General features: G+C 38.9%; 1 protein-coding gene across 1 annotated transcript in view; it reads right to left on the minus strand.

Moving 5' to 3' along the window:
- Nucleotides 1-26,653, minus strand: part of FAM120B (family with sequence similarity 120B) — a 90,254-nt gene that overhangs the window by 15,704 nt on the left and 47,897 nt on the right. Inside the window, exons 7-9 of the mRNA XM_034765165.1 lie at nucleotides 6,398-6,604; nucleotides 3,817-3,925; nucleotides 2,302-2,442 (exon numbers count right to left, since the gene is read on the minus strand). Coding sequence (XP_034621056.1) covers nucleotides 2,302-2,442; nucleotides 3,817-3,925; nucleotides 6,398-6,604 — 457 coding nt within the window. The remainder of the gene's footprint in view (nucleotides 1-2,301; nucleotides 2,443-3,816; nucleotides 3,926-6,397; nucleotides 6,605-26,653) is intronic.

A 26,653-nucleotide genomic window follows, 5' to 3' on the forward strand; every position in this document is an offset into this window, starting at 1 on the left:
AGGGAGGTGGGGCACCAGCCTGCGAGCCCATCTCCTTCCTTAGAGGTTTTTAAGGTCAGGCTTGACAAAGCCCTGGCTGGGATGATTTAGTTGGGGATTGGTCCTGCTTTGAGCAGGGGGTTGGACTAGATGATCTCCTGAGGTCCCTTCCAATCCTGATATTCTATGATTTGTCCTATCAGATATGCCATTAGCTCAAGAGGCAGAGGTGTGAGTGGTGGAACTAAAGGTTCCAACTCTGCTGATGACCCATGAGGGTGTCTATATGTTGCCACATGATGGATTTTTTGTTGTTTGCAGTTTTTTTTTTTTAAATTATGACATTACACACTGTGACAAAGTTCCTCCTCTATCTTGGTGGGTCCTGCGCTTATTGGTGGATTTTCTTGCCTCAGACATTCACCATGTGGGTTGGGGAACAGCCCAGAGACCTTCCCCTCTGGGAGAACTCACAATCCCGGTCAATTGAGAGGTTTGGGGGGAACCCAGGCCCGCCCTCTACTCTGGGTTCCAGCCCAGGGCCTTGTGGACTGCAGCTGTCTATAGTGCCTCCTATAACCGCTGCATGACAGCTACAACTCCCTGGGCTACTTCCCCATGGCCTCCTCCAAACACCTTCCTTATTCTCACCACAGGACCTTCCTCCTGGTGTCTGATAACGCTTGTGCTCCTCAGTCCTCCAGCCACACACCCTCTCACTCTCAGCTCCTTGGCACCTCTTGCTCCCAGCTCCTCACACTCCCACCACAAACTGAAGTGAGCTCCTTTTTAAAACCCAGATGCCCTGATGAGCCTGCCTTAATTGATTCTAGAAGCTTCTTCTTAATTGGCTCCAGGTGTCCTAATTAGCCTGCCTGTCTTAACTGGTTCTAGCAGGTTCCTGATTACTCTAATGCAGCCCCTGCTCTGGTCTCTCAGGGAACAGAAAACTACTCATCCAGTGACCAGTATATTTGCCCTCTACCAGACTCCTGTACCCCACTGGTCTGGGTCTGTCACAACACACACACACAGCTAAAAAAGAACATTATCAAGTTGGAAACTGAAAAGTTAGGAAACAAGCAACCTTAATTCTGCTCCTGCCCCCCACTTTTGAACATGCATTTTGAGTCTTTATTTACATAATCTCATACTATTTTTTCCACAGGACCCCTGACTCATTTCTCTAGTAAACCTATTTTACATATACATAGGAAATTTGATCACATTGGAGAATCATGTTATAATAGTCTCCTGAGAGTGTTATAACATGGTTTGGTTTCACCTCTGTAGAAAAGGCCAAACTGGGTTTTAATAACGCTACTGCATCAGGTTTTTACATGACCCAGTGCTGTTATTATGGAATACATTTTGCAATAAGATCCCTGTGTGGCTGGACCCTGAATTACATGCTTCCTAGAACAGAATCATTAAGACAGAGGGTCAGTTTTGATCCTGTTTATAACCAAATTACTCAGCAAGGTCGTATGTTTTGGCCTCATCCACGCAGGCCATGCCAAACCATTTTATTTGTAAATTTATTTGAGCATAAGCTTTTGTGGGCTACAGTCCACTTCATCGGATGTAGCCTACGAAAACTTATGCTCAAATAAATTTGTTAGTCTCTAAGGTGCCACAAGTACTCCTGTTCTTTTTGCGGATACAAACTAACACGGCTGCTACTCTGAAACCTGTCATTTTATTTGTGGGTTTAATAATAGGTATCACATTATTTATCCTGATAACATTTTCCCTCCTTTTTGTAATGTCACCCCAACCTGTTTCCTACCAGGGGCATTGACCTTAGCTTCTTTTAAATGCCTTTGGTGTTCAACCAACAGGTGTTGCTGGTAAGTGATTTATGGTCAACTCTTACCAAGAAAGAGCATAACTTGCCTTTAAATCTTAACATTAAGCATGTGCTCAAGGGCTTTTCTCGATTGTGGTATGAGTTAGGATCTGAAACTATCGGCACTAGCTAGACACTTCTATGCTATTGTGGTAACTGAAAATTACTAAAACTTTCTAAAACAATTCAACTGAGACCAAACATGAGAATTTTCAGCCCACAGAAGAATTTTTCCAAAAGTTACAAGGAGTGAAAACACTGGGTCATAACGAAATTCTATATGTAACTTGTAGGTTTAGCTTCAGCTAATACTAATACACCAATCTCATTGATGCAATGGAGTTTTGTCATTTATTACTATGGGTACAGGATCATAACCATAATGTACAAATACATGATGTAAGTTTAGGCACAGACACAGTCATATACCTTTGACAGTGCCAATTCTATTTATTTTTATATTGATTTTTTACCTGAAGGTTGGGCCTCAGACCCATAAAAGTAAGGTTGAGGGCCTCTCCACTGGAATCCTCTGTTCTGACTATGATACGGTGGAACAAAAGAAGTTGTTTGTGCTTGCTGGAAGCTACATTCCCTTCCTCCTTCTTGCATTTCTAAGGAACAATATTTATCAGTTGATATTGATTATATACACAATTCTATGAACAAAAGAGAAATCATATTCTGCATTTTTTGGAAATAACATTTTATAAGAGAAGCGCCACAATATTCATGTGTGATTTTAATTTCTCCAAACTAGTTAGCACCCTCCCTCTCACAGTTGACATAATTAACTACGGTTCTGTTCATGTGCTCAAAGCTCAATTTCTATCCACACTCATCATAGTTACAAGCTGTACAACAGTGTTTAGAAACCATGCTGAAAATCTATTATGGTGGTAGTCAATAGCACAGTTTTGGTTAACACAGCTATGTCTAAAAAAAATCTTTGTCCACATTGGAGCCTTTAAATCATATTGGAAACAGTTAAACATGAATCCACAAATCATGGTAGATGCTAATGTGGTTTGCTGCGCCATTGATGAGAGGATCTTATAGGGACATCTTAATCCATTTTCATGCATCCTTTTTTGCATATCCAGTATCAGGTCTTCGAAAAGCATGTACCCCCCCAAATGCCAAACAATGTGGCAATGGAAAAAAGAGATGTACCAATAAAAAACCCAAAGCACCCAGTACAGAGGACATGACATATATCTTAAGACTCCATACACTTATCAAGGTTATCAAGAAGCTTCCATCCACTTACATAAACAACACAAAACAAAGGGTGGGGAGGAAAAGAAAGGATTCTTCTTACATTTGTGTATAAATATGATCAAAAGCCTGAGACTTGATTAAATCTTTCCTCTTGTTGTGTGGATAACATATAAAATCAAGAGAACCATGCCCATTTCTATTATCTGCATTTCATCAACAAATAGGCACAAAGGCTAAGTAATTGTGCAGTAAAAGTATTTTAAAATGCATCAATTGTCATTAGAACTGATGCTGACTCAAGCTTTAAACTGAGAATAATTACAAAGTATTTTGAAGCATCAGCATTCACAGACTGAGCTGTGAAAAAATATAAATGTGTGTTCAAAACCCTTCAATGCTGTTAATCCTGAAGAACACTTCCTGAAAGCAGAATGGGAAATCCTGAGTCATCTAATTGCTACAGAACCGAAATAGCTTTAGTCAGTAAGTACAAGAACAGTCATTATTCTGACAGTAATCATTATTGTATTTACTGCATACATACATTTTATTAGCTGTGTAACTGGATGTAAATATTATTTCATCTAAGTTTGGGAAATCATGAAATTTTCTAAAATCAGTAAGCTTTGACTCAAATTCTTCCTTCAGTTAGTGTCAGCAAGTTCTCCCAGGATTTACTTAATTGACAAATTGCCTGGGGAATTGTTGAAAGGTAATAGATATCATCAATATAGTGGCGTTACTGGTAAAATTAACATGATGCCAACCTGTGATAAATCCATTCCCTCGCCGTCTGCTCTGAATTGTTCTTTTCTTTACCACGCAAGCCTTGCAAATGAATGACTTCAGATTCTGGAATTGCATGTGCAAAGATCCCTGCAGACAGTGGGCTTAAATCAATGACTGTGGTAGGTTCTTTTTCTCTTTTCAAGAGTAGCACCACTATAACACCTAAATAGCAATCAAAAGAATTTGGCTAGTCCTGCCTCATAGCATCTTTTGGTTTGTCTTCTTCACGAACCAAAGCTAAAAATATTCCATAATGAAGGAGGATTCTTGGGGGGAGGGGGAGGAAGGAGGTATTTGTTTCCTCCCTTTTCTTAATAAAGTTTGCTTTTCTTGCTCCACTCATCTCTGTAAATTGCTTTGCATCCCTTGCTTTCTATTACACTGTCTTGCCTCTGCAGACAGACCTGACTAGACCTACCGAACCATTACCTTAGGCAACGATGGCTAAGGCAACTTGATAAGGACTGATGCATAGATGCCCGTGTTTATTACAGTGATGGAAACTGAATCAGTGAGAATCAAGTCTGTGCATTTTACTTCATATACCCCAAGAAACACTTGACAGAATAACTTCAGCCATATTTTAGATATTTGTTGATTGATAGAATATAACCTAGACTAAAGATAAAAGGAGAAATATAAGTCAAAAGACTTGATTTGTTTTGATCCTATGGAATCCTGTTTTGATGGAAAAGTCCAGTTGTCCAGAGGACAAATAGAAGTCATTTAACTAAGGTCCCAATATAGCAAGGTGTTGCATTTCCTGAACTTCCACTGATTCAAATGAGATTTTTCAGACACTAATTACCTTGACATGATCAGGTCCTAATAACTTACCCATTTTTTTAAATTTTTGGAATGGTGGTAGAGGTTAGGAGAGAGTGCAAGGGTGGGGATTCTCTGCCTACAAGCTAGTCTGCTGATTCTCACAAACCGAACTGATTTTCATTGGGACAACAATTCCTTCAGTAACTAAGAGGAGACCCAAATGGCTACTTGATAAGGTTGAAAGGTTGACAAGATGGTCAATGACTAACTAGAGAGGTTTAACTAGCTCCTGGTGGAGTTCAACTCACCCAAAGCTTCAGTTAATTTTCCTAACAAAGTTTCTGCGTTGACAAACCTGATTATTGATACAATTTTGTTCACAATTTGTAGCTTTATTTTTCTGTCAAGTTTCTATAGATAGATCCCATTAATGCTAAAATCCTCCCCAGGCATTTTTGGGAGAAGAAGCTCAGAAAGTGCTTATGAAGAAAGGAGCAATTTTTTCACCTTTTCAATAGCAGAACATCACCCATAGAGTAATTTTCTGAATACAATGCTGTAACTCTCAGTAGATGAGATTTATGATGCTTATGGGAAGACTGCTAAGAAATAAATACTGAAAGATCTTGGCTCCCAGCACTACATCAAGTTGTGCCAGGAAATAAGTACTAATTGTATCTATAAAGCTAACTTTATAATAGCAGCAACAACCAATCACATAAGTTTGTTGGGTTGCCAATGTCCACAGCTAAACTGGCATCTCTAGGGAATGCGTCCGAATCCTTGCCTTTCAAACTGAAAAGTTGGAAAACTATTTTATTAGTCTGGGAGCTCTCTCTGCCATATATGTAGCATAACTAAAAAAAGAAAAAGATATTCAAACTACTCTAAATATTCAAGAGTACAGACTGACTATTTTTCCACAACAGAACTGTTCGCTTAAGGAATGTTTAGACTACAATAAAAGGTGTCTTTAAAAAAAAAAAAAAAAAAACCTACTGTAGATATGTTAGTTAGTCCACCACCTGTCTGTGACCTGCCAATCTTTTGCAGTTTTAAATTAAATAGGAAAATATAAATGTATTTCTTTAATCTCCCCTGTTGCTGTGAGAAAGGTGCACGCAAACAACAGGAGAAACTCTCAGCCTAATCCAAAACCCATTGAAATAAAAAGAGATTCTCATTGACTTCAATGGCCGATTTGGATAAGGCTGTGTATACCACTCCTGCAACTGACTCAGCTTGGTAAAATCCCTACGCCTGTATGGGATCATGCTTAAGACAGGAGGGGTCCACTCACATAATCAGTTCCAGATTGGGGCCTAATTGGCTACAAAGGAAAAACAGTTAAACTGACTACACACAAAATGCTGTCAAATGTACTAAGTAAGCAAACTGAAAAAGCAGTAAAATAATTTCTCTAATATCTTTATTAAGGAACCTTTATGAATTCCTCTGAAATGTTTATGGCAGAAGTTCTCAGAAATACTTTAATATCAGAAACTGCAACACATTTTGTAATTCTCATTTTTTAAACAGACGACCAATTTTGTATTTTCTTATTGTTTTTGAAGCAGCAAAAAACTATAATAAAAATAAAACTAACCTCTCCAATAGCCTCAACATTAATTTTACTTGTATGGGGGCCACAGGCAGAGGAGGTCAACTGGGGAACGGGCGGAGGGGAAAATGAGACCAATGAAAACCTCCATTTTAAAATAAAAAATATTGATGGGTACAGTTTTTCAAGTAAGAATGTGAGACTTTTGAAAGGGATGTATATATACTCACATTGCCCTCCAAGAGCTCCTCCAAAGAACACCCTCTGTGAGACTGCTGATATTTCTCTTGAAAAAGTTTTCCATCAAACATCTTCCAGGGCATCAAATCATCCATATTCATTGGAAAGCCACAGGCACTATTGGCCATAATCAAAGTTGTAAGCCCACGAATGAAGAGAGAACCAAGGTGTACAGCTCTGGAATCAACCTGGGCAAGCTGTTGAAATTAAAAACACAGACACCAGAGGATCTAAGTGAACTTCTGAGTGATGATTCCACCATAACACAAACTATACCAAGCACAGGCCATCTCGGCACCAAACAATAAGAATGATTCTTGATGCTGGCTTTAGGCCTGGGGAACTCTGATATTTCTGTCCTCTACCCCCACAGGTGCAAAAGAGCTTTGTAGCATCATCATGTTTATTTGTATATTGCGGTTTTAATTCACTGAAGTAAAAGAATTTGTGAAATTTGTTTACAAGAAATAAGGAGTTCAATAACGCACTCGAGTTTAAAAAATTGATATACTTAAAACTAAAAATTGGCTCAGTGAAAGACCAAAGAAACAAGTAAAGTAAATTATAATCTCTACAATACTCCTTAAATATTAGCAGTTCCCTATAGGGATTCTTTTGGTGTAATTTAAAACTTTAACTGAAATGATTAATTGATTCATAGACTTTTCATAACTGGGTCAAATGAGAAATGTTACCACACTTGATGGAGACCATACAAGCTATAAGATTTGAAGGAGCAGGGTTAATTGTGTTCAAATTGTAGAAATATGTTAAACACTGTAAGACTTCCTCTGCCAGCAGTCCAAAGGTCAAATAATTTCTCTTCAATGTGGATTTCTTCAGAAGAAACACTGGAATGGTAGCGACATCATCTAAAAATACAAAATGAACCTATAACCTTGCAGCCAGGCAAGGGATTTAACCGGCTGCCATGCCAGAGTACAAAAGCCATAAAAGCTCTGGAGCCAGCAAGGGGACAATTCCCCTGATGTAGGCATCACATGGGCAGGTCGAAGCTGCCTTCTGAGCAATGCCACTTCCACAGGCCCTGGTACAGGAGTCTGCCAGGTGCAGGAGGGCTTCATTCTTGGCAATGCCACCCTTGATAGAACAGCCCATGGAGGTTGCCATAAATTAAGGCAAGTGCCCCGGCTGCATAAGTTACATCAGGGGCTGCACTGGCTCTGAGAGTAGCCCATATTAGGGAGGGCAGAAAGGTGGCTTAAAGCCTCCTTTGTCTACCCTCTATTCCATAGGGCTGTGAGTTCTCTGCTCAAGGTGTAACATAGAATCGCAGCATTTATCACTAACAATAACAGCAACTTATAGCTTGAAGGATCCCAAAGAGATTCAGAAACTATGTATATACAGCACCTCTGAAAAGCACCTACAGAGTGAAGATAACAGTATACAGAACACTGAACTGCATTTGATTTTTACCAAGGGACAGCATAGCAAAACCAAAGAGGCATAGACTCTTTACCGGTCACTTGGAGCAAACCAGGCCTCAAATTTTAAGGTCTCATCCAAAGGATCAACACACAGTAAAGTATAAGAAACATAATGTATCTAGCTCCCTAGGGCGAAGAATTTCTAAGTAATCCCTATTGTTATTCACTAAACTGAAGGATGTTGTGTAATTCAATTAGATGAAATAGAAGTTTACCCAATTCTAATACCATATTCAAGATGAAGAAAAAAAAAACATACAAATCTGGATCATTTAGAACTAAAGTTCTCTCAGTGACATGCCAAGGAAATGAGTATAGCTCCTTGTAATTTTTTTGCACTATATATAATTGTACTTAATGAGATGCACCTTGTCATCTTCAAAATGAAACTTGCTTGATTTGTGATTATTAAATAAGATTTAGTAAGAGGGAGTACAAACAGAGAAAAAACACTGATGGGAATCTTCAGGACTCCTTCTGGGGTCAACGTAATTCCTGCTGGGGGAACCTCCCAGAATTCTATCATCCTTCAACAACCTTTTAAGCCCCTTAAATACAATTATTTTGTATTACAGAAGGCTAAGTGTGAGCATAAATCAAATTCCTAGAACCCGAGTTATAAACAGAATGGGAATATTGAACCAAATTAGCTGAATCCCAAAGGCTAACATTGTAATACACTTTACTCCAACCAACTACAATAACATTACCAAAATTTATAATGACACATGCCCTACATAGTTGTTCTATTAATTTTAGATTAATGCCAAAAAAAAAAAAAAGGAAAAGAAAAGAAAGATACAGTATATTTCAGACAGATTCTGAAATGCCATCTTCCCTAGAAGACTTCCCAGTACTAATGTTCAGGAATTTAACTGTAGAACACAAAAATTTTCACAAAGCACAATGAAAATAGCCTTCAATACCTGTCCATGGTTCTCACTATAAACCAGCAGTTTACAATCTTAGTAATAAGAAAGTATCCTATATTAAATGTGATTTTTATTGTATGAGGATTTTACATCTGAGATTTTTTTTGTTCGTTTTCTGAACTAAAATGGGGTACCTGCAGCAAACTTACTGCTTTTCTGGTGTGATTCATTCACATCCATTGCTCTCAGAGAACTCATCTTTTCCCTTCCTAATCCAACCCTCCTATTTTGTCTGTTTTACAAACATGGAGAGGAGAATAAAATGAGAAGTTCACTAACCTGAAGACTGAGTAAATGTTCATAATGTATTTATTGCACCAGAAGCAGTGAATCATTAATTATTAATAATAATTACTACTATTAGTTATTTGTATTACCTCAGTTATGGACCAGGATCCCATTGTGGATACCTAAAAGACAGTGCTTGCCCCAAAATGCTTATAATCTAATCTAGTGATTAGAGTAGATAGACTCAAGGACTTTAAGGTCAGAAGGGACAAGCATGATCATCTAGTCTGACTTCCTGTATATTGCAGGCCATAGAACCTCACCTACCCACTCCTGTAATAGACCCCTAACCTCTGGCTGAGTTACTGAAGTCCTCAAATCTTGATTTAAAAACTTTACATTGCACAGAATCCACCATTTATTCACGTTCAAATCAGTAAGTGACCAATGCCTTATGCTGCAGAGGAAGGCAAAAAACCCCTAGGACTTCTGCCAATCTGACCTGGGGGAAAATTCCTTCTTGACCCCAAATATGGCAATCAGTTAGATCCTGAGCATGTGGGCAGGACCCACCAGCCTGACACCTGGGAAACTCAGAGCCCTCCCCAGTTAGTGTCCCATCTCTGGCCGTTGGATAGATTTGCTAAGTCACCGATAGGCCATATGCCATAGTAGGTAATCTCATCATACCATCCCTTCCGTAAATTTATCAAGCTTAGTCTTAAAATAAGTTAGGTTTTTTTGCCCCCACTACTCTCCTTGGAAGGCTGTTCTAGAACTTCACTCCTCTGATGGCTAGAAACCTTCATCTAATTTCAAGTCTAAACTTACTGATGACCAGTTTGTATCCATTTCTTCTTGTGCCTACATTGTCCTTAACTTAAATAACTCCTCTCCCTCCCTGGTGTTTTCCCCTCTGATGTACTTACAGAAAGCAATCATCTCTCTTCTCATCCTTCATTTTGTTAGGTGAAACAAGCCAAGCTCCTTGTGTCTCCTCTCGTACAGTAGGTTCTCCATTCCTCTGATCATCCTCATAGCCCTTCTCCTGTTCCAGTTTGAATTAATCTTTCTTAAACATGGGGGACCATAACTGCACTCAGTATTCCAAATGAGATCTCACCAGTGCCTTGTATAATGGTAATAAAACTTCCGTATCTCTACTGGAAATACCTCAGCTGATGCATCCTAAGACTGCATTTAGCCTTTTACATGGCCACATCACATTGGCAGCTCACAGACATCTTGTGATCAATCAACATACTTAGATCTTTCTCCTCTTCTGTCACTTCCAACTGATATGTTCCCAGTTTATAAGAAAAATTCTTCTTGTTAGTCCCTAAGTTCATGACCTAGCACTTGGCACTATTAAATTTCATCTCATTTCTGTAATTCGTTTTTAAGGTTGCACAAATCTTCTTGTATAATATTCCAGTCTTTCTCCATAGCAGCAGTACCTCCCAACTTTATGCCATCCACAAATTTTATTAGCACACTCCCACTTTTTGTACCAAGATTATTAATGAAAATGTTAAATAAGACTGGTCCCAAGACTGATTCTTAAGGAATTCTACTAGTAATCTCCCTTCAGCCTGACAGTTCATCCTTCAGCATGACCCATTGTAGTCTCCCCTTTAACCAGTTCCTTACCCACCTTTCAGTTCATTTATTAATCCTCATTTTCTCCAATTTAACTAATAATTTTCCATGTGGAACTGTATCAAATTCTTTACTGAAATCCAGGTAGATTATATTGACTGCATTTCTATTTTCTATAAAATCAGTTATTGTCTCAAAGAAAGAGATCACATGGCACAAACTGCCTTTTGTAAAACCATGTTGTATTTTATCCTAATTATTGTTTACCTCTATGTCCTCAACTACTCTCTCTTTCAAAATTTCTTCTAAAACCTTGAATATAGCTTAAGTCAAATTAATGGCTTCATTAATTCATGTATGTAAGTTAAACTGTAGTTTCTTGGATCACTTCCCCTCACCCCCATTCTTAAATACAGGTACTATATTTAAAATCTTCCAGTTCAGAGGGTACAACCCTTGAGTTTATGAATTCATTAAAAATCTTTGCTATTGGGCTTGCAATTTCATGTGTCAGTTCCTTTAAGATTTTTAGATGGAGATTATCCAGGACTGTTGATTTGATCCCATTAAGCTGTTTGAGTTTGGCTTCCACCTTGGATGTGGTAATTTCTACTTCCATATCCTTCTTCCCATTAGCCACTCTACCACTGACCCCAGGCTCATCATTACCCTTCTTAACAACAGAGGGAAAGCATTCATTTACATGTCGGGCCAAACCTAGATTATCTTTAATCTCCATCCATCCTCAATGTTTAGCGGCCCCACTTCTTCTTTCTTTGTTTTCTTTTTATTTATATGGCTAAAGAACCTTTTACCGTTCGTTTCAATTTCTTTTGGAAGATCCAACTCTGCTTGGCTTTTGGCAATTCTCACTTTTTCCCTACACCTTCTGACCTCAAAGAGGTAGCATTCCTTGCTGATCCATCCCTTTTTGGCCTTCTCCTTTCTCTTAATAACCTGTTTGAGATGCTTGTTCATTCAGTTTGCTCTGCATACTTTCCCTACAATTCCCCCCCACTCCTTGGGATGTAGGCTTCAGATTGTTTCTGCACAGATTGTAAGCACAGATGATCTTCAGTGGGATTCTATACCTCCCTAGAGGAGGAGAGTGAAGGTGAGACAATATTATAGTAATCAACAGGTGGGTCAGGCTATGGTGCTATAAGTAGGGCTTTGGGAGGCATTCACAGACAGAGCACTGTTGTCACAGGATGGACTCCACCTGAATGGGCAAGGAAATAGACTTCTGAGATGGAGGATGGCACAATTGATTGAAATAACTTTAAACTAGGAATTCAGGGGAGATGGCGGCGAGATTCTCAAGTAATCTCCATGCCTGATTCTAATATTGGATGGGAGGAAAATCAAGTAAGAGAAGATACAACAATGGAGAAAGAAACAACAGAGGATAGAAGAATGGACATCAAGAGGAAAGGTAGTGCCAAAACTAATGACACTAACAGTCAGGTATGTGATAATGGCAATAAAATGACAGTACCTAATTGGGTGAGGAATCTGGGTGAAGCCAAGTAGAATTAAAGATCTTTGTACACCAGTGTAAGGGTACCTGGAGAACAAAATGGAGGCACTAGAACTACTGGTGCACGAAGTGAAACCAGATATTATAGGGATAACAAAAACATGGTAGAATAGTAGTCATGACTGAAATACAGATATTGAATGGTATTTGCTTTCAGGAAGGACAGAAATAAAGGTAAAGGTAGTAGAATAGCACTGTATATTAATGACAAGGTTGACTGCAAATTAGAAGTGATGGAATGGATACAAGGAAATCTGTTTCAGTCAAAATCACTTCTGGGAAGAAAGGTTACAAAGGCTCCACTGGGATAGTGTTTGGGGTCTGCTACAGACCCCCACAGTCTGATTTGCAAATGGCTGAAGACCTCTTTTTAATATTTTAATGAAAGAAATACTGCTGGGAATTGTGTGATTTGTGGTGGACTTTCATTTCCTAGCTATAGATTGGAAGACAACTAATAATGGTAGAGCCCAGATATTTCTGGATGAGATAGCCAATAAATTTCTATCCCAAATAGTCACCAAACCAGCAAGAGGTGATGTCATTTTAGATTTAGTATTGGTAAACAGCAAGGATCTCATAGAATATCTGGTTGTAGAGGACAACCTTGGCTTGAGTGATCATGAGTTAATTCAGTTTAAAATAAGTGGAAGGATAAACAAAAACAGGCCTGCAACTGAAGTCCTTAATTTCAAAAGGTCAAACTTTAAGAAATTAAGGGAATTAATTAGATAAGTGGCTGAACTGAAGAACTCAAGGATATGAATGTGACGGAAGCTTGGAATTACTTGGTTATGTTTCTGTAAGTCTTGAGGTTTCCCTTCAGCTTCCTCTCTCCTCCCCTGCTATCATCCACTTAAATCCCCTTCGTAACTCAACCGTAATTTGTAGCTGCCTCTCCAAACCTTGGATCTTCTCTTCCGTCAGATCTAACAGGTGACATTTCAGACAAATGAAGTACCTGTCAGGCATCCTCTCCAGAATAATGTACATCCTGCAGCTTCCACATCCAGTGATCTTCATTGTCTCTTCCATTCCTCAGGTCTCTACTACTGCTGCCTCTGTAGCTGTCATAGCCTTCCCTCCTAAGCTCCTGTTCACTGTGCCTAAGGAACAGGGGCTTGCTCCCTTCTCCTCCAACAGCTCTCCACCCAAACTCCTCTGTTTTCAGCTCTGTTTGTTGGCTCCTAGTACAAATACTACCCATCCTTCTCAGAAGGATGTTGTGAGAATCAGTGTCTGCAAAATGCTTTGAGATCCCTGAATTAATAGTGCTGCAATATTTTTTACCTATTTGATAAAACTACAGATTGGCTTTCAATATTTAAAAGATTAATAACTAAGCGTTTGGATCTCATAGTCAAGGTAGAAAGCAGACCCACAGATTATGTCAGAAAAAAAACCCTTTGGTTTTAAATGTATTTTTCAATAGTATAAATCTTGCATGTCACTGTACATAGAGGACAACAAGTAAAGAGATTTATTGTGTCAGCAGTTTGGGAACAGAGAACCATCATCGTTACTGATAGCAGTGTTGACAGTCTCAGAGAGACAAGGACTGCACAAGTATCAAGTCTGCAGATGGCAAAATTGGAGGAGTGGTTAACAGCAAAGAGGACAGATCACTGATACAAAGCAATCTGCATTGCTTCACAAGATGGGCTCAAGCAAATCATACGAGTTTTAATATGGATACAAGTAAATGTATATATGTCGCAACAAAGAAAGTAGGCCATACTCATACAATGGGGGACTCTATCCTGGGAAGTAGGGACTGAAAAAGATTTGGGGGTCTGGTGGATAATCAGCTGGACATGAGCTTCCAGTGTGAGGCTGTGGCCAAAGGGGTTAATTCAATCTTTAGATACACAAACAGATGAATCTCAAGTTGGAGTTGAGAGGTTATTTTACCTTTGTATTTGGCACTGTTGCGACCGCTGCTGGAATACTGTGTCCATTTCGGGTGTCCAAAACTCAAGAAGAATGTTGATAAATTGGAAAGGGTCCAGCAAAATGCCACGAGAATGATTAAAGGATTAGAAAACATGTCTTAGAGTGATAGACTTAATTATCTCAATCTATTTAGCTTAGCAAAGAGAGAAGGTTAAGGGGTGATTTGATTACAGTCTGTAAGTACTACATGAGAAACAAATATTTAATAATGGGCTCTTCAGTCTAGCTATAACATCATACAGTGGCTGGAAGTTGAAGTTAGGCAAATTTAGACTGGAAATAAGGCACAAATTTTTAACAGTGAGAGTAATTAATCATTGGAACAAGGGTGTTGGTGGATTCTCCATCACCAGCAATTTTAAAATCAAGATTGGACATTTTTCTAAAAGATCTGCTCTAGAAATTATTTTGGGGAAGTTCTATGGCTTATGTTACACAAGACGTCAGACTAGATCATCACAATGGTCCCTCCTGGCCTTGGAATCTATTAATGAGAGAACTACCTTGTAACCCAAGCTGAACCTGTCCTCACCATGGCTCAGACACACTGTTGGAAAGGTTAAAGGAAGTTCATGCTGCTGTTGATGCAGGTGGACCTGTTTTGAAGGTAGAGGACTTCACTCTCAAGGGATGTCAATCCAGCACCTTTCTTGCATGTTAAAAATAATTGTTTGGGGCTTTTTTAAAAATTACAAATAGAAATCAATATTGACAAGAATGAGGACTACAGTTAGCACAGTGAGTTCTTTATTTTAATAAGCAGGAAATGCAGTCACTCAAGAGTAGAGTTTTTTTCCCCATGTCTGGAAACTAACAAATAAAATGAAAGCACAGTGAGCCTGCAACGAGTCGACACACATGGCAAACCCATGGGGATGCTCACAGCTGCTTGGTGTCAGCAATGCAAAGATGTCACAACGAGGATAAATGGAAAATTCCAAAAGAAAAGACAGGCTTGCCTTTGAGGGCATTACACCCTACAGATTACTTCTTATTGGAAATTGCATTTGTCCTTTTTGTTATTTTTATAAACACAGGACTCCCAAGCATGATGTGAGACAGAGTACTAGGATTCTGCTGCTGCGCCTACCACCAACTGATAGCATTTGTAGGAAGGACAGGGGAAGTGTGTGAGAACTGCTCCTCCTGCCCCAGCTGCTCGTGCTGTACTCTTGCCACTGCTCTTACCAGCAGCAGCTTCCCACCCCATAATATTTTGGGGAAAAGATTATTTTCCCAATTTACCAACATTAATTGAAGATTTAAAAGTGAACTTAGAGTTCATTCACTTTTTTTAATCACTGTAATTGAGGTTGTTGACACTGCTCTTAGGGGGCCTATTCCTGAGCCATGCTGTATATATAATCTAACTTTAAAAAGAGATAAGAAAATATTATGATACCCAGGATCAGTAAGATGGAACACTCATTTGGTCAACTTGAGAAATCTGATCTCTGTCGCCATCTCAGATCTTTTTCTGATCTACAGACACAAGCCTTGATCCTGCAAATTGTTGCCGTGGGCAGATACCAGTGTCCATCTGGAGCGCCACAGACTTCAGAACTGGGATCTGCATAGGAGCAGGGGTGCTCACATTGAGCAGGTTGTGGGCTGAGAGCCATAGATTGTAGATCTTTCTGAAGTTATTCTAAAAATTTTTTGGCCGATTTGCCCAACCTGTTTGGGGAGGAGGGGAGAGTCTTTGATTTGGAATGTATACTTCCAATTCAAACTGTATCAGCCTATTGAATTCCCAAACCAAGTGCTAGTGTCACAGAGGTAACTACTGATAATGAGATTGTCCGGGGGAGGGGACAGAAATCTGCTGATCAATGTGGAGCTCATTACTTTTGAAGTTCAAGCTCAGAAAAAATAGTCACATGTGTAAGGAAATTCATCCGTATGTGATTGACATGTCTAGATCAACTCAATTAAGGAAACAAAACAGAATTAGTTTATTAAATGTAGTGCAGACATAGCAATATTTTCATCAGCCAAGTTAACAGTAGTTTTTAGATGGTGGTCAATATCTTCTTATTCAGATTTTGAGGATGCAAACATGGCTTTAGATTTTTGGGGCCAGATTTTCAGCTCTCAGCTTCTTCTTACCTGGATATACGCAACCATATTCTGCAGGTGCAAATTCTTGCCCATGCACTTCAAAAACTACTATATGTGTGCATACAAGTTATAAAATATGAACTCACAAAATGCATTTACTTTAATGGGTTCTGTTGATGCAAATTCTAACACATGTGTGTGCAGATTTTAGCATTTTTAAAGTGCAAGGGCAAGTGTTTGAACATGCACAATGTGGCTGCATGTATGATCACGTAAGTGAGGCTGGAAAGAGTCCTAGCTGAGACCAAGAAGATATGATGGGAATATTTCATTATTTTACAATCATTTACCTGACTTAATTAACTGTTTAACAGAACTTCATTGCATACATATTAATATTATGTAATTGTGCATGTTGATTGGCTACTTTAATGGGATTGTAACATTTTATTCTATTCAGGTTTATACTATATCCATCATGGTGGTATAAGAATAAATTATGGTTTATTTTCTACACTGAAACAAGCAGAGGTCTAGTATTTGATTTAGTGCATTTATCTTTTCCTTATCTTGTGTTTTCTTCCTCTTGGCTTGGTAGGGTATAGGCCACATGTTGCCTATACACTATTTTTAAAATTAAATACACATTTAAATAAACAAGAGATTACAAAATTACCTGAATAGTCTGTAGCTTTTATTCATATTTTAGGGACATGAAAGCATTGCCCATAAAGCAGCATGCTTCTGTCTATATACAAAAGAAAATTCAACAAAAGACATCATTCAAACAGATTCCAGGACAGGTTAGTACTTGCTAATTCCTGATTAAATCAATCAATACAAGAGCAGTAATTAAAACAAATGAAATCTGATCCAAGTAGCTTAAACTGCTGGAACTCAAACCAAATGATGGTGATCGGAATCTGAAGCTATCACTTTTCTAAACAAACTGGTTCTTTTAGATTAATCTGTGCTCGACCAGTATACTATTAGAGCAGTGATTTTCAACCTGTGATCTGCGGACCCCTGGGGATCCACAGACTATGTCCAAGATTTCCGAAAGGGTCTGAACCTCCATTCAAAAATGTTAAGAGGTCCACAAATGAAACAAGACTGAAAACCACTGTACTAGAGTTTCCGTTCTATTTTGCCACTTATGAAAGATTACCGCCTATCCTGTGTTTCCAGCTCATCTCTAACATAAGTCATTCTATATTTAACTGTACTGAAAATATGCTCAGGCAACAAATACAGTGAAGTAGATTATATCTTAAAACTTGCATTAAAGAAAAGCAAAACTTAACTTTGCTCTTCATGGAAATTGCTGGAAGGATAAACACAAATCATGTTTAAAGTACAGATAAACAAACTCTACCAACTGATACCAAGGAGACAACCCTTACTATAGTTAAAGTCTCAACACTGGAAAACACCACAGAGAACAAATTTTATGAGTGTCAATATGAAGTTAATCTTCCCCTGACAGAGGCTTTATTTGTACTTGGAATTCATCCTAGTTCCCATCAGCGCAAATCCCTAGTGTAGACTGGCATAGCTGAAATAACCAACACCTGTGGTGAGGCAACTTGCCTTGTTTTCAAGCAGAGAGAAGCTACAATGGTGTGCATGGCGGTTTGCCCTATCTACACTAGGGGTTTACATCAGTGCTGTGTTACAATACTGGTTGGCAACCCAGGGCTGAAATTCCACGAAGACAGGTATGAGAGAGTCAAGTAGTCACTCTCCACCTGAAAAAATTCTACTGCAAACTGCAAATCACTTGATAACGGAGATAAAGATGGCACAAGGGAACTTCAGATCTGAGTATCTATGGCCTTATCTACACAAGGTTGTTTATTTTATTTATTTATTTATTTTTAGTTAAGATATCCTACTGTTGTTTCCATTGCATCAGCTCCACAGTAGAAACAGACAAGACTTCTGTGGCCACCAGAACAGTACCATGACATGTAAAGCTGGTCTGAGCAGAGTCTGATGACCCATGGCCAGGTCCTCAACTGATGAAAACTGATGTAACTCCATTGAAGTCAATGGAATGATGCCAATTTACACCATCTGAGGATCTGGCCCATGGCACTTTAAACACCAATGGCTGCCTGGAGCCTTGTCTATACCAGTGGGAGCACTGATAAAACTGAACCAGGGATAGCAATGGTGGGAAATTTTAGTGTAGACACAGCCTAGACAAGATGGTAACTTTAGTTGGCATCAATCAGCTTTATGCAACAGATTGTTGAAAGAGTTATATTTCACCTGCTTCCTTGGCTTGGCTGAGTGAAAAAAGCCAGTATTTTGGAAACACGCTTATGGTGTGTTCTGATAAAAGACTACAGCTTAAGCTAAGCTCTTCCTGCTTAGACAAGGTGGGTGCAAAGGCAGCGTGACTGAAAAGAGAAGGAGGTCCCTGTGCAGGCATCTGGTGGGACAGAAAGCTAGAAAAACCAGTTCTTAAATGTTCCTAATACTTCCCAGTAAATATTTAACAGTAAACAGCCCAACTGTTTGGTGTTTATATTCTAAGGAAGGTTTATTTACTGGGTTTTACTGGCAGGTTGGTGTAAATGGATACTTCTGTTGAACAAAACTGCTATTTACATTAAGCCAAAAAACACAGAAGTGAACCTAAACAAAGCTTCAAATATTGCTTTACCTTTGGGTGTTCTATAAAAAATGAATATCAAAACAAAGCAAGAAACACACTACAAATATGGTACTGTTTATTAAAAACAACCAGTTAAAATTAATTCTAGAGTTCATAAAAACTTTGCTTTTAGTTTCTGATTTCATGATCAAAAATATGTCTTCCTCAGAGAGCTCCCTCTCAGATATACCATAAGTACTTATTATAAATAGGATTTACTGCAGTTGAAAAAGGAAGATGTTTGCTAGTACCCAAAAAAGGAAGATGTTTACTGGGCTATCTTGATTATCACTTCAAAAGTTTTTTTCTCTTACTTAATTGGCCTCTCAGAGCTGGTAAGACAACTCCCACCTGTTCATGCTCTCTGTATGTGTGTATATATATATCTCCTCAATATATGTTTCACTCTATATGCATCCGAAGAAGTGGGTTGTAGCCCACGAAAGCTTATGCTCTAATAAATTTGTTAGTCTCTAAGGTGCCACAAGTACTCCTGTTCTTTTTGCTAGTACCCAGTTCAACTCTAGAAACTCAATGTGATAATATAGTGTAATGGACAATATCAGGGCTTTCAGAGCTTTTATCAGAAAAGATATAAATATGGGTTCTTTTCCTTTTCCACTTGTATTATAATTGTAGAATCAAATCTTGCTCAGCTCTGATCCAGAATTTGTATTGGGTTAGTGATAGTACAAAACACATCTATATAATATTTGCATAAACTTTCACAGATAACTTAAATAGGCAAACCATCTGTTTAACTGTCACACACCCAGAAGCCATACCCATAAAAAAGAGCAGATTCACTCTGTATTTAATGTATTTTACACTCTCTCTCAATGGGCACTCTTCTGTACCTTCTGAAAGCTTATCATGGAACACCCTCACCCACTATACACACCTTATTGCACCTGCTTGCTAACAAAAATTACAGTTAATATTTTACTGGGGCTTTCATTATAACCTCGGCCCCATGTTCTATATGTTATGATTTTTTTTCCTTTTTCAATGCTTGGTCTCAACCCAAAGTTTGGTTCTGTTTTGTTTTGACTGCAAAAAATTCATTTGTCCCTTTCTGAGTCATGAAAACACGGGAGAAACAAAAAACACCACCCCTTTTCCCACTATAAAAACATCCACTATCTCCTCTTTTTTTCAGCTCCAATAACATCCTCCTACATGCTTCAAAGACTTACATTCTCCCCTCAAAGTAAAGTATTTTCTTTGCTATACCTTCCAAACACAGGTATTGCACTCCTTAATTCAAACCATAACTTTCATCATAAGGCCTTGGAGACCCTGCAGTCATCTTTTATACTGAAAATTTTGTTTTCTTCAGCATCTCCCTTGTATTCAAGACCGTATCTCATCACTTCTAAAACTAGAGGCTGCATGTGCCAATATTGTATCTTGACCCTTCCTCCCCTTCTGAAATTCTTTTTCATGCCTTATTTTAACAGTTTTTGTCTTGCTCAATCATAGGCCTTGTCTACACTAGAATATTTTACCAGCAGCAGTTCTACTGGCATAGCAATTTGGATGTTCACATTTGGCTGTTTTTAATGGTACAGTATGACCTTACATCATCGTATTGGGAAAAGACAAGGCCCTGTGGGTATGCGTCCCAGTGTCCCCCAGCACCACTATCTGATGCACTGAGTTGTGGAAAATTTTTGCAGTGCAGGGCCAGCTTTAGGCCGATTCCCCAGAATTGCGCCCTGCGCCAGGGCCCCGCACCTTAGGTGCCTTTTTAATTATTTTTTTAATTAATCCGGCGGCGGTCCGCTCCGGGGGTCTTCGGCAACACTTAGGCGGCGGGGGGTCCTTCGGTGCCGCCGAAGCCCCGGACCGCCACTGGGTATTCGAATCGGGCCCCGCAGTTCATAAAGCCGGCCCTGTTGCAGTGTATAGTGAGGCTGCTGCCATGTATTGTGGGATGCCATCAGTGCTTTCAGGGAATTGTGGGAATTTGGGATTTGCTGATAAAACTTTCCAGTTTAGACCAGGTAATAATATGTAACCAAGATTGGAACCTAGCAAGCTATGGTTTCTCTCATGCCTACCTATGCTTATGATTAAGTGTCTCAACATATTACAATTCTCTTTTCTATGATTTTAAAAATCTACTTTCTAAGGCTCCAGCACCCCTTGACTTCAAAGTGAGCTGGATCAAACACTAACTGGACATCCAGGAAGATCTACAACTCCAGAAAACTGAATCATATTGTTTTGGCAACTGGTGCTAATGTCATGTGTGTTATGAAATGGCTGATGTCTAAGCTGTCAAGATGAAACTCTCCTTGCACCCAACCCGCTGTGAAGGGGATTGCATGAGGTAAAGCACCCCTTGCCTAGGATGTCAAACTTTTTCTGAAGTTTGTTTGTATTGCAAAGCACCTACACAAAAGGAGCGTTGACACCCAGGCTCACCTTTCTAGGCTACGTTGTCCAAAATTAGCAGCTTTGGGCTAGTTGATTTCCCAGAAGACAAGTCCATGAGTTGAAGGAGGAAAAGGAAACTGTGTTCATGCTATGAGATCCCAGATTCCAGGAGAGTCTAGAGGCCCAAGACAACTGCTCCTTGGGACAGGGCAGTGGTGTCCTAGATGAGGTATCTGCAAAAGGGAGTTGCCTGTGTACAGCTTTTGACCACCTCTGTTCAAGAAATCAAGACTTGTGTACATTTTGTAAATAAATTACAGCAGAAAACACCTGACTCCATATCACCAATTTCTCCTCCAACAGGAAACCTACTTGCAAAATCTCCTTGGCAAAGGAGCTACAGCACTTCTATGCTCTGAATTCCTGTCGCTGAATTCAATTCATAACTGCATCTTAGTTTTTATTATTTCTCCACAGTCTTGCTTCCACCTACATTGCTGACCTCATATACCACTTTCTCCTCTACTACCCCACTTCTTCAACCTTGGGCTCTACAACATCTTCTCCTCAGATGTTTTCTATAGCTAGAAGTTGTTGCCTCACTTGTGTTGCTCGTGATGAACTCTCTGCTACCCCATGATTCACTCTCTCTATGCAAATCTAGAAGTAAATATTTACTGCTTCCATTCATTCTTTTCTTCCTGGAAATAGCATGCACTATTGCTTACTTATAATACAGCCATTTTAAAATGTCACTTCTTTTTCTCTGTCTCTGTACTTATTGTCCTTTTGTGCATGTATAAATTGCTGTACCTTACTCAATACAGAGCTCACTCTCTAGTTTACTCTCAGTGTAAAATGATTCATATGTGCCTTCTACAAAAATGAATTATATTGAATGTATGATACATATGCTATACGGACCAATATGGAATGGAAAAGTAGCAAATTTAGGAATGAATATTGGTCTCTGTGTGTGTGTTTTTATATATTTTAATTAAACATCTAAAACAGGGGTCGGCAACCTTTCAGAAGTGGTGTGCCAAGTCTTCATTTATTCACTCTAACTTAAGATTTTGCGTGCCAGTAATACATTCTAACGTTCTTAGAAGGTCTCTTTCTATAAGTCTATAATATATAAGTAAACTACTGTTGTATGTAAAGTAAATAAGGTTTTTAAAATGTTTAAGAAGCTTCATTTAAAATTAAAATGCAGAGCCCCCGGACTGATGGCCAGGACCTGGCAGTGAGAGTGCCACTGAAAAAAATCAGCTGGCGTGCCGCAGGTTGCCTACTCCTGATCTAAAACAACCATATTGGCGAACCCTCACCTGTTTGGGGCAAGGAACTGGAGAAAAAAACTCCACATAGGATGTTTGGAGTAAGGAAGACTACATCAGCTCTCAGAGAAGTGACCATAAACAGAAAATGCAAGGAAATTAATGCTGTGATTTAAATATGGCTTTTTTAAATGTTCTGCAGTGTCACCAGTATGTTAGTATGAGTTAAAAATACAAGTGCAAATAGGAAAGAGGTTAACTTGGACTTCTTCCTCATTCATAATTTTAAAGACTTACCTTAACATGGATTGGTGTGGCTCTTCAAAGCAAAACCACACTGCAATGGGTGGAACTTTGAGCCAGTGTTTGGCTCCTTAGGAGCTTTGCTGAGGAAATAAGGCTATGTCCACACTACAAGCACTACAGATGCACTACTGTAGCACTGCAGCTATACCACTCTAGCACTGCAGTGTAGACACTTGCTGTAACAACAAAAGGGGTTTTTCTGCCCCTGTAGTAAATCTACCCCTCAAGAGGCGATAGCCAAGTTGATGGAAGAATTCTTCTGTCGCTGCAGCGGTGTCAATACTGGGGTACAGGGCTGGCTTAACTGAGTGACTTAGCTAGGTTGACTGAGGCCTGGTTTACACCTCAAATCTAAGTGTCTCACCTACATTCAACCCTAAGGAATTGCTTGACTGATTATATACAGATGTCCTGGGGAAACTGTTATATATTTATAACATATTCTAAAAAGAATGCCTATCCACACATTAGGTGACCTTGCTATAACTTAAAAATGCATCATTATGTGGAGGTGCTGAATTGGGTGCATTGTAATGATGCCAGATAAAAAAAACCAATGTCAAACTCAATTAAGCTGTTAACTGTAATGTAGATGTGGCCATGGATCGTTGGAAGAGATGACACCCACTAAAAAGGATTGCCCAGTGGTTAGAGCACTAGCCTAAGATTTGGGTGACCTAGGTTTGAATCCCTTCTCTGACACAGATTTCCTGTGTGATCTTGGACAAGTAACTTAGTCTCTCTGTGCCTCATAATAGCATTTCCCTATCTCCCGGGAGTTTTGTGGGGATAAATACATGAAAGATTGTCAGGGACTCAGATACTATGGCAAGAGGCAGGGGCATATAAGTACCTAAAATAGATAGATAATTTCAGTTTTCACCCTCATATATGGAAAGCCATTTTACTCTTCTTGCAAAACCAAAGTCCCATAGTACAGGCAAACATCAAATAAAACAGTCACAAAATAAAGAGGGGAAAATAGCAATGTAAAGAAAACCCCTTTTAAAGTTATTTAATATTAACAATACTTGGCATTTTTCAAGTCCAAGATCAGATTATTAATTAATACCAATAAATATTTTAACCATTTCAAATGGGCCAACAGAGGAAAAGAGAAGTTAAATGACTTCCCCAAAGTCACAAATCAAGTCAGAAACAGGAAGAGAACACAAAAGTTTTGTTTCCCAGCTCTGTACTATTACCTAGTAAATAATACTCCCAACTAGCAACATATTTCACAGAGAAAAGGTGAGCAAAGATGTTCATGGTTATTCTGGCTGTCTTTGACATCTTTAAGGTAACAAATCCATGAAACTCATTCCAGCACATCCTACAAAGCACTGCAACTGTAGGCATTACAATTTATTTTATCTTTGCCATCCACCTACAAATGACTTGTTAGGATGTTATGCAAAACATTTTTGGTTCTCCTCAGCTTCACACAACCATCTGCTTTTGCAGTGAAATCCTGGGCAGATATGAAACTAGCATTCCTGGTCATGCAAAACAATGGACATGCTGACGGGTGCAAGGAAAAGAAGATGACAGGCAGTTGCGCATGCCACTGCTTACTTAATACAGGCTCCCTTCTCCTTCAGAGGCTCCGCCCTCTGGGCAACACGTGCCACTTAAGGACACAGGTCAGCTCTTAAACATGATGGAGTGCAGCCACACCTGAGCCAGGTAAACACGTTATCTCCAACCTTCATACATTTCTCCTCTCCTTTAACAATCACCTTTCAAGACAACAAAACTCTTTCTTATTATGAACAAATGTAGACTATGATCAATATAAAACCGGCTGGATCATGTCAGTCCACACCAGAAATTAGTATTTCCCTTCCATGTTAAAAGTTACCCCTGATTCTTTTATAGTTGTATTCAGTGATGTTGTAGCCATGTTGGTGCATGATATTAGAGACACAAGCTGGGTGAAGTAATATATTTTATTGGACCAACTTTTGCTGGTATGAGAGACAAGCTTTCAAGCTGATACAGAGCTCTTCTTTTAAGACAAGAGCAGCTCTGTGTAAACTTGAAAGCTAATCTCTCTCACCAACAGAAGTTGGTCCAATAAAAAATATTACTTCACCCACTTTGTCACTTCTATAGTTGTCAGTTTCTGTTAAGCAACCTTTTGGGAGGGGTTTTATTCTCCTTTCTCTGGTGCTTTGCCAGCAGGAATCAGGAAGACTTTTCCTATATATAATGTTCCATACTATTACAGAGTATGGCTTGCATCCACATGAAAGTAGCAATAATGATCCTATCTAACATTTCCATGTCTTTTATCCTGAAAGATCCTAAAAAACATTTACCAAATTATTCACAGAATGGAAATACTTCACAACTGAAATGCTGCTATTAGCCAGGTGAACAACCAGGAAACAAGCAGCTACATCATAGTAGAGGAAGAAAATATTTTGGCCCACGATTTCAGGGAAAACGCATTCCCCTATGAAAAATACAAAAATATATTTAAGGTCCACAAAGGGAAGACAAATCCTCAATTTTAAGGACTTGCTCCAAAAATTGGCACACTGGTACACTGCACAGAACTAAATGCATCTACCTCAAAATGATGAAGGGCTGAGTCCACCCTTCTAAATTTGTATCTGTGCTTCCAGGGAGTATAAATATTTCAATGCTGATATCTGGACCTATGACAGACTGGATACTGTCCATCAAGAAATTATTTTATATCTGTAAATAAATGATATAAGAATGTGTGGGGATGGCATACTCTGATTACATTAAATCAGAAAAAGCAGAGGCATCTGACAGAAAGCAACAAGGTGGAGAGAGAGAATGCTAATGTACCTTTAAAGATTAATGTATCAGATTGGGCTAACGAATATTTACATGTTAATGGGCCATTGTCAGCTGGGGAAGGTGCTGTTTGGGGAAGGCAAGTGATTGTCTATGCAACAGGATCAAAGGAGATTTTTAAATACTAGGGAGCAAAAGATAAAATCAGAAAAATGGCTACAGTTCTAGAAGGGTTTTTTCATTAAATGGGTAATTTCAGTTCCTAAGCTATGGCACCTGTGCAAACATCATTTTATCTATGTGAGTACAACACAGGATTCCATGGCTAATAATGACATAGGGACATCATACCTGACCACTTAAAAGTCCCCAGACTACAATAAACAAACAGTCCTGCAGTACAAAAGAGACACATGCAAGTGGGCATGCTGAATTGAGAGGCTGAAACACAGCTTGTCAGAGAAACAGAAACGGACATTATTTATATTAAATCTACCAGGCTATTAATTAGGGTACCTAAAGAGAATCTTTTTAATTCTCTGGTTTTCTGTAGTGTAATGCCAAAGGTTTTGACATACTTTGGCAAGACCAAATGCCCTCAGAACTAAATGTGTTTGATAGAATTTATTCTTCATACATAATTTATCATTGGTTTGACTCAATTTTTTATTCTTACTTTAGATCCATTAGGACTTGGACTATTTTGGAGAAAATTCACTTTGGGCCATCTCAAGAAAAGGTAAAATACATCTAAGCTTCTGAGGACATGGAGGGGCTCGACACTATCTCTTCCCATAGGGTGTTATCTCCACTTTTGGTCCAGTTAGTCCAAAGCATTGAGAAAGACTAAAGACCACAGATGAGAGAACAGGCTGAGGGGCAAGGATCACAAGACCACTAAATCCTTCCTACTCCCTCATATTTGCAGTCTTACTCACAGGTTTTAGAAGACTTTTGGCAGAACCAAACCTAGCTGGAGCATAAGAATACGCTTAAATCCCATTGCAGTCAATGCTTAAGTGCTTTACTGAATCAGGTCCTCAGTGAGCAATAGAAGCTTAACCAGGACATCTTACATTT

The sequence above is a fragment of the Trachemys scripta genome, chromosome 3 (assembly GCF_013100865.1).
Source record: "Trachemys scripta elegans isolate TJP31775 chromosome 3, CAS_Tse_1.0, whole genome shotgun sequence".
Lineage (NCBI taxonomy): Eukaryota > Metazoa > Chordata > Testudines > Emydidae > Trachemys > Trachemys scripta.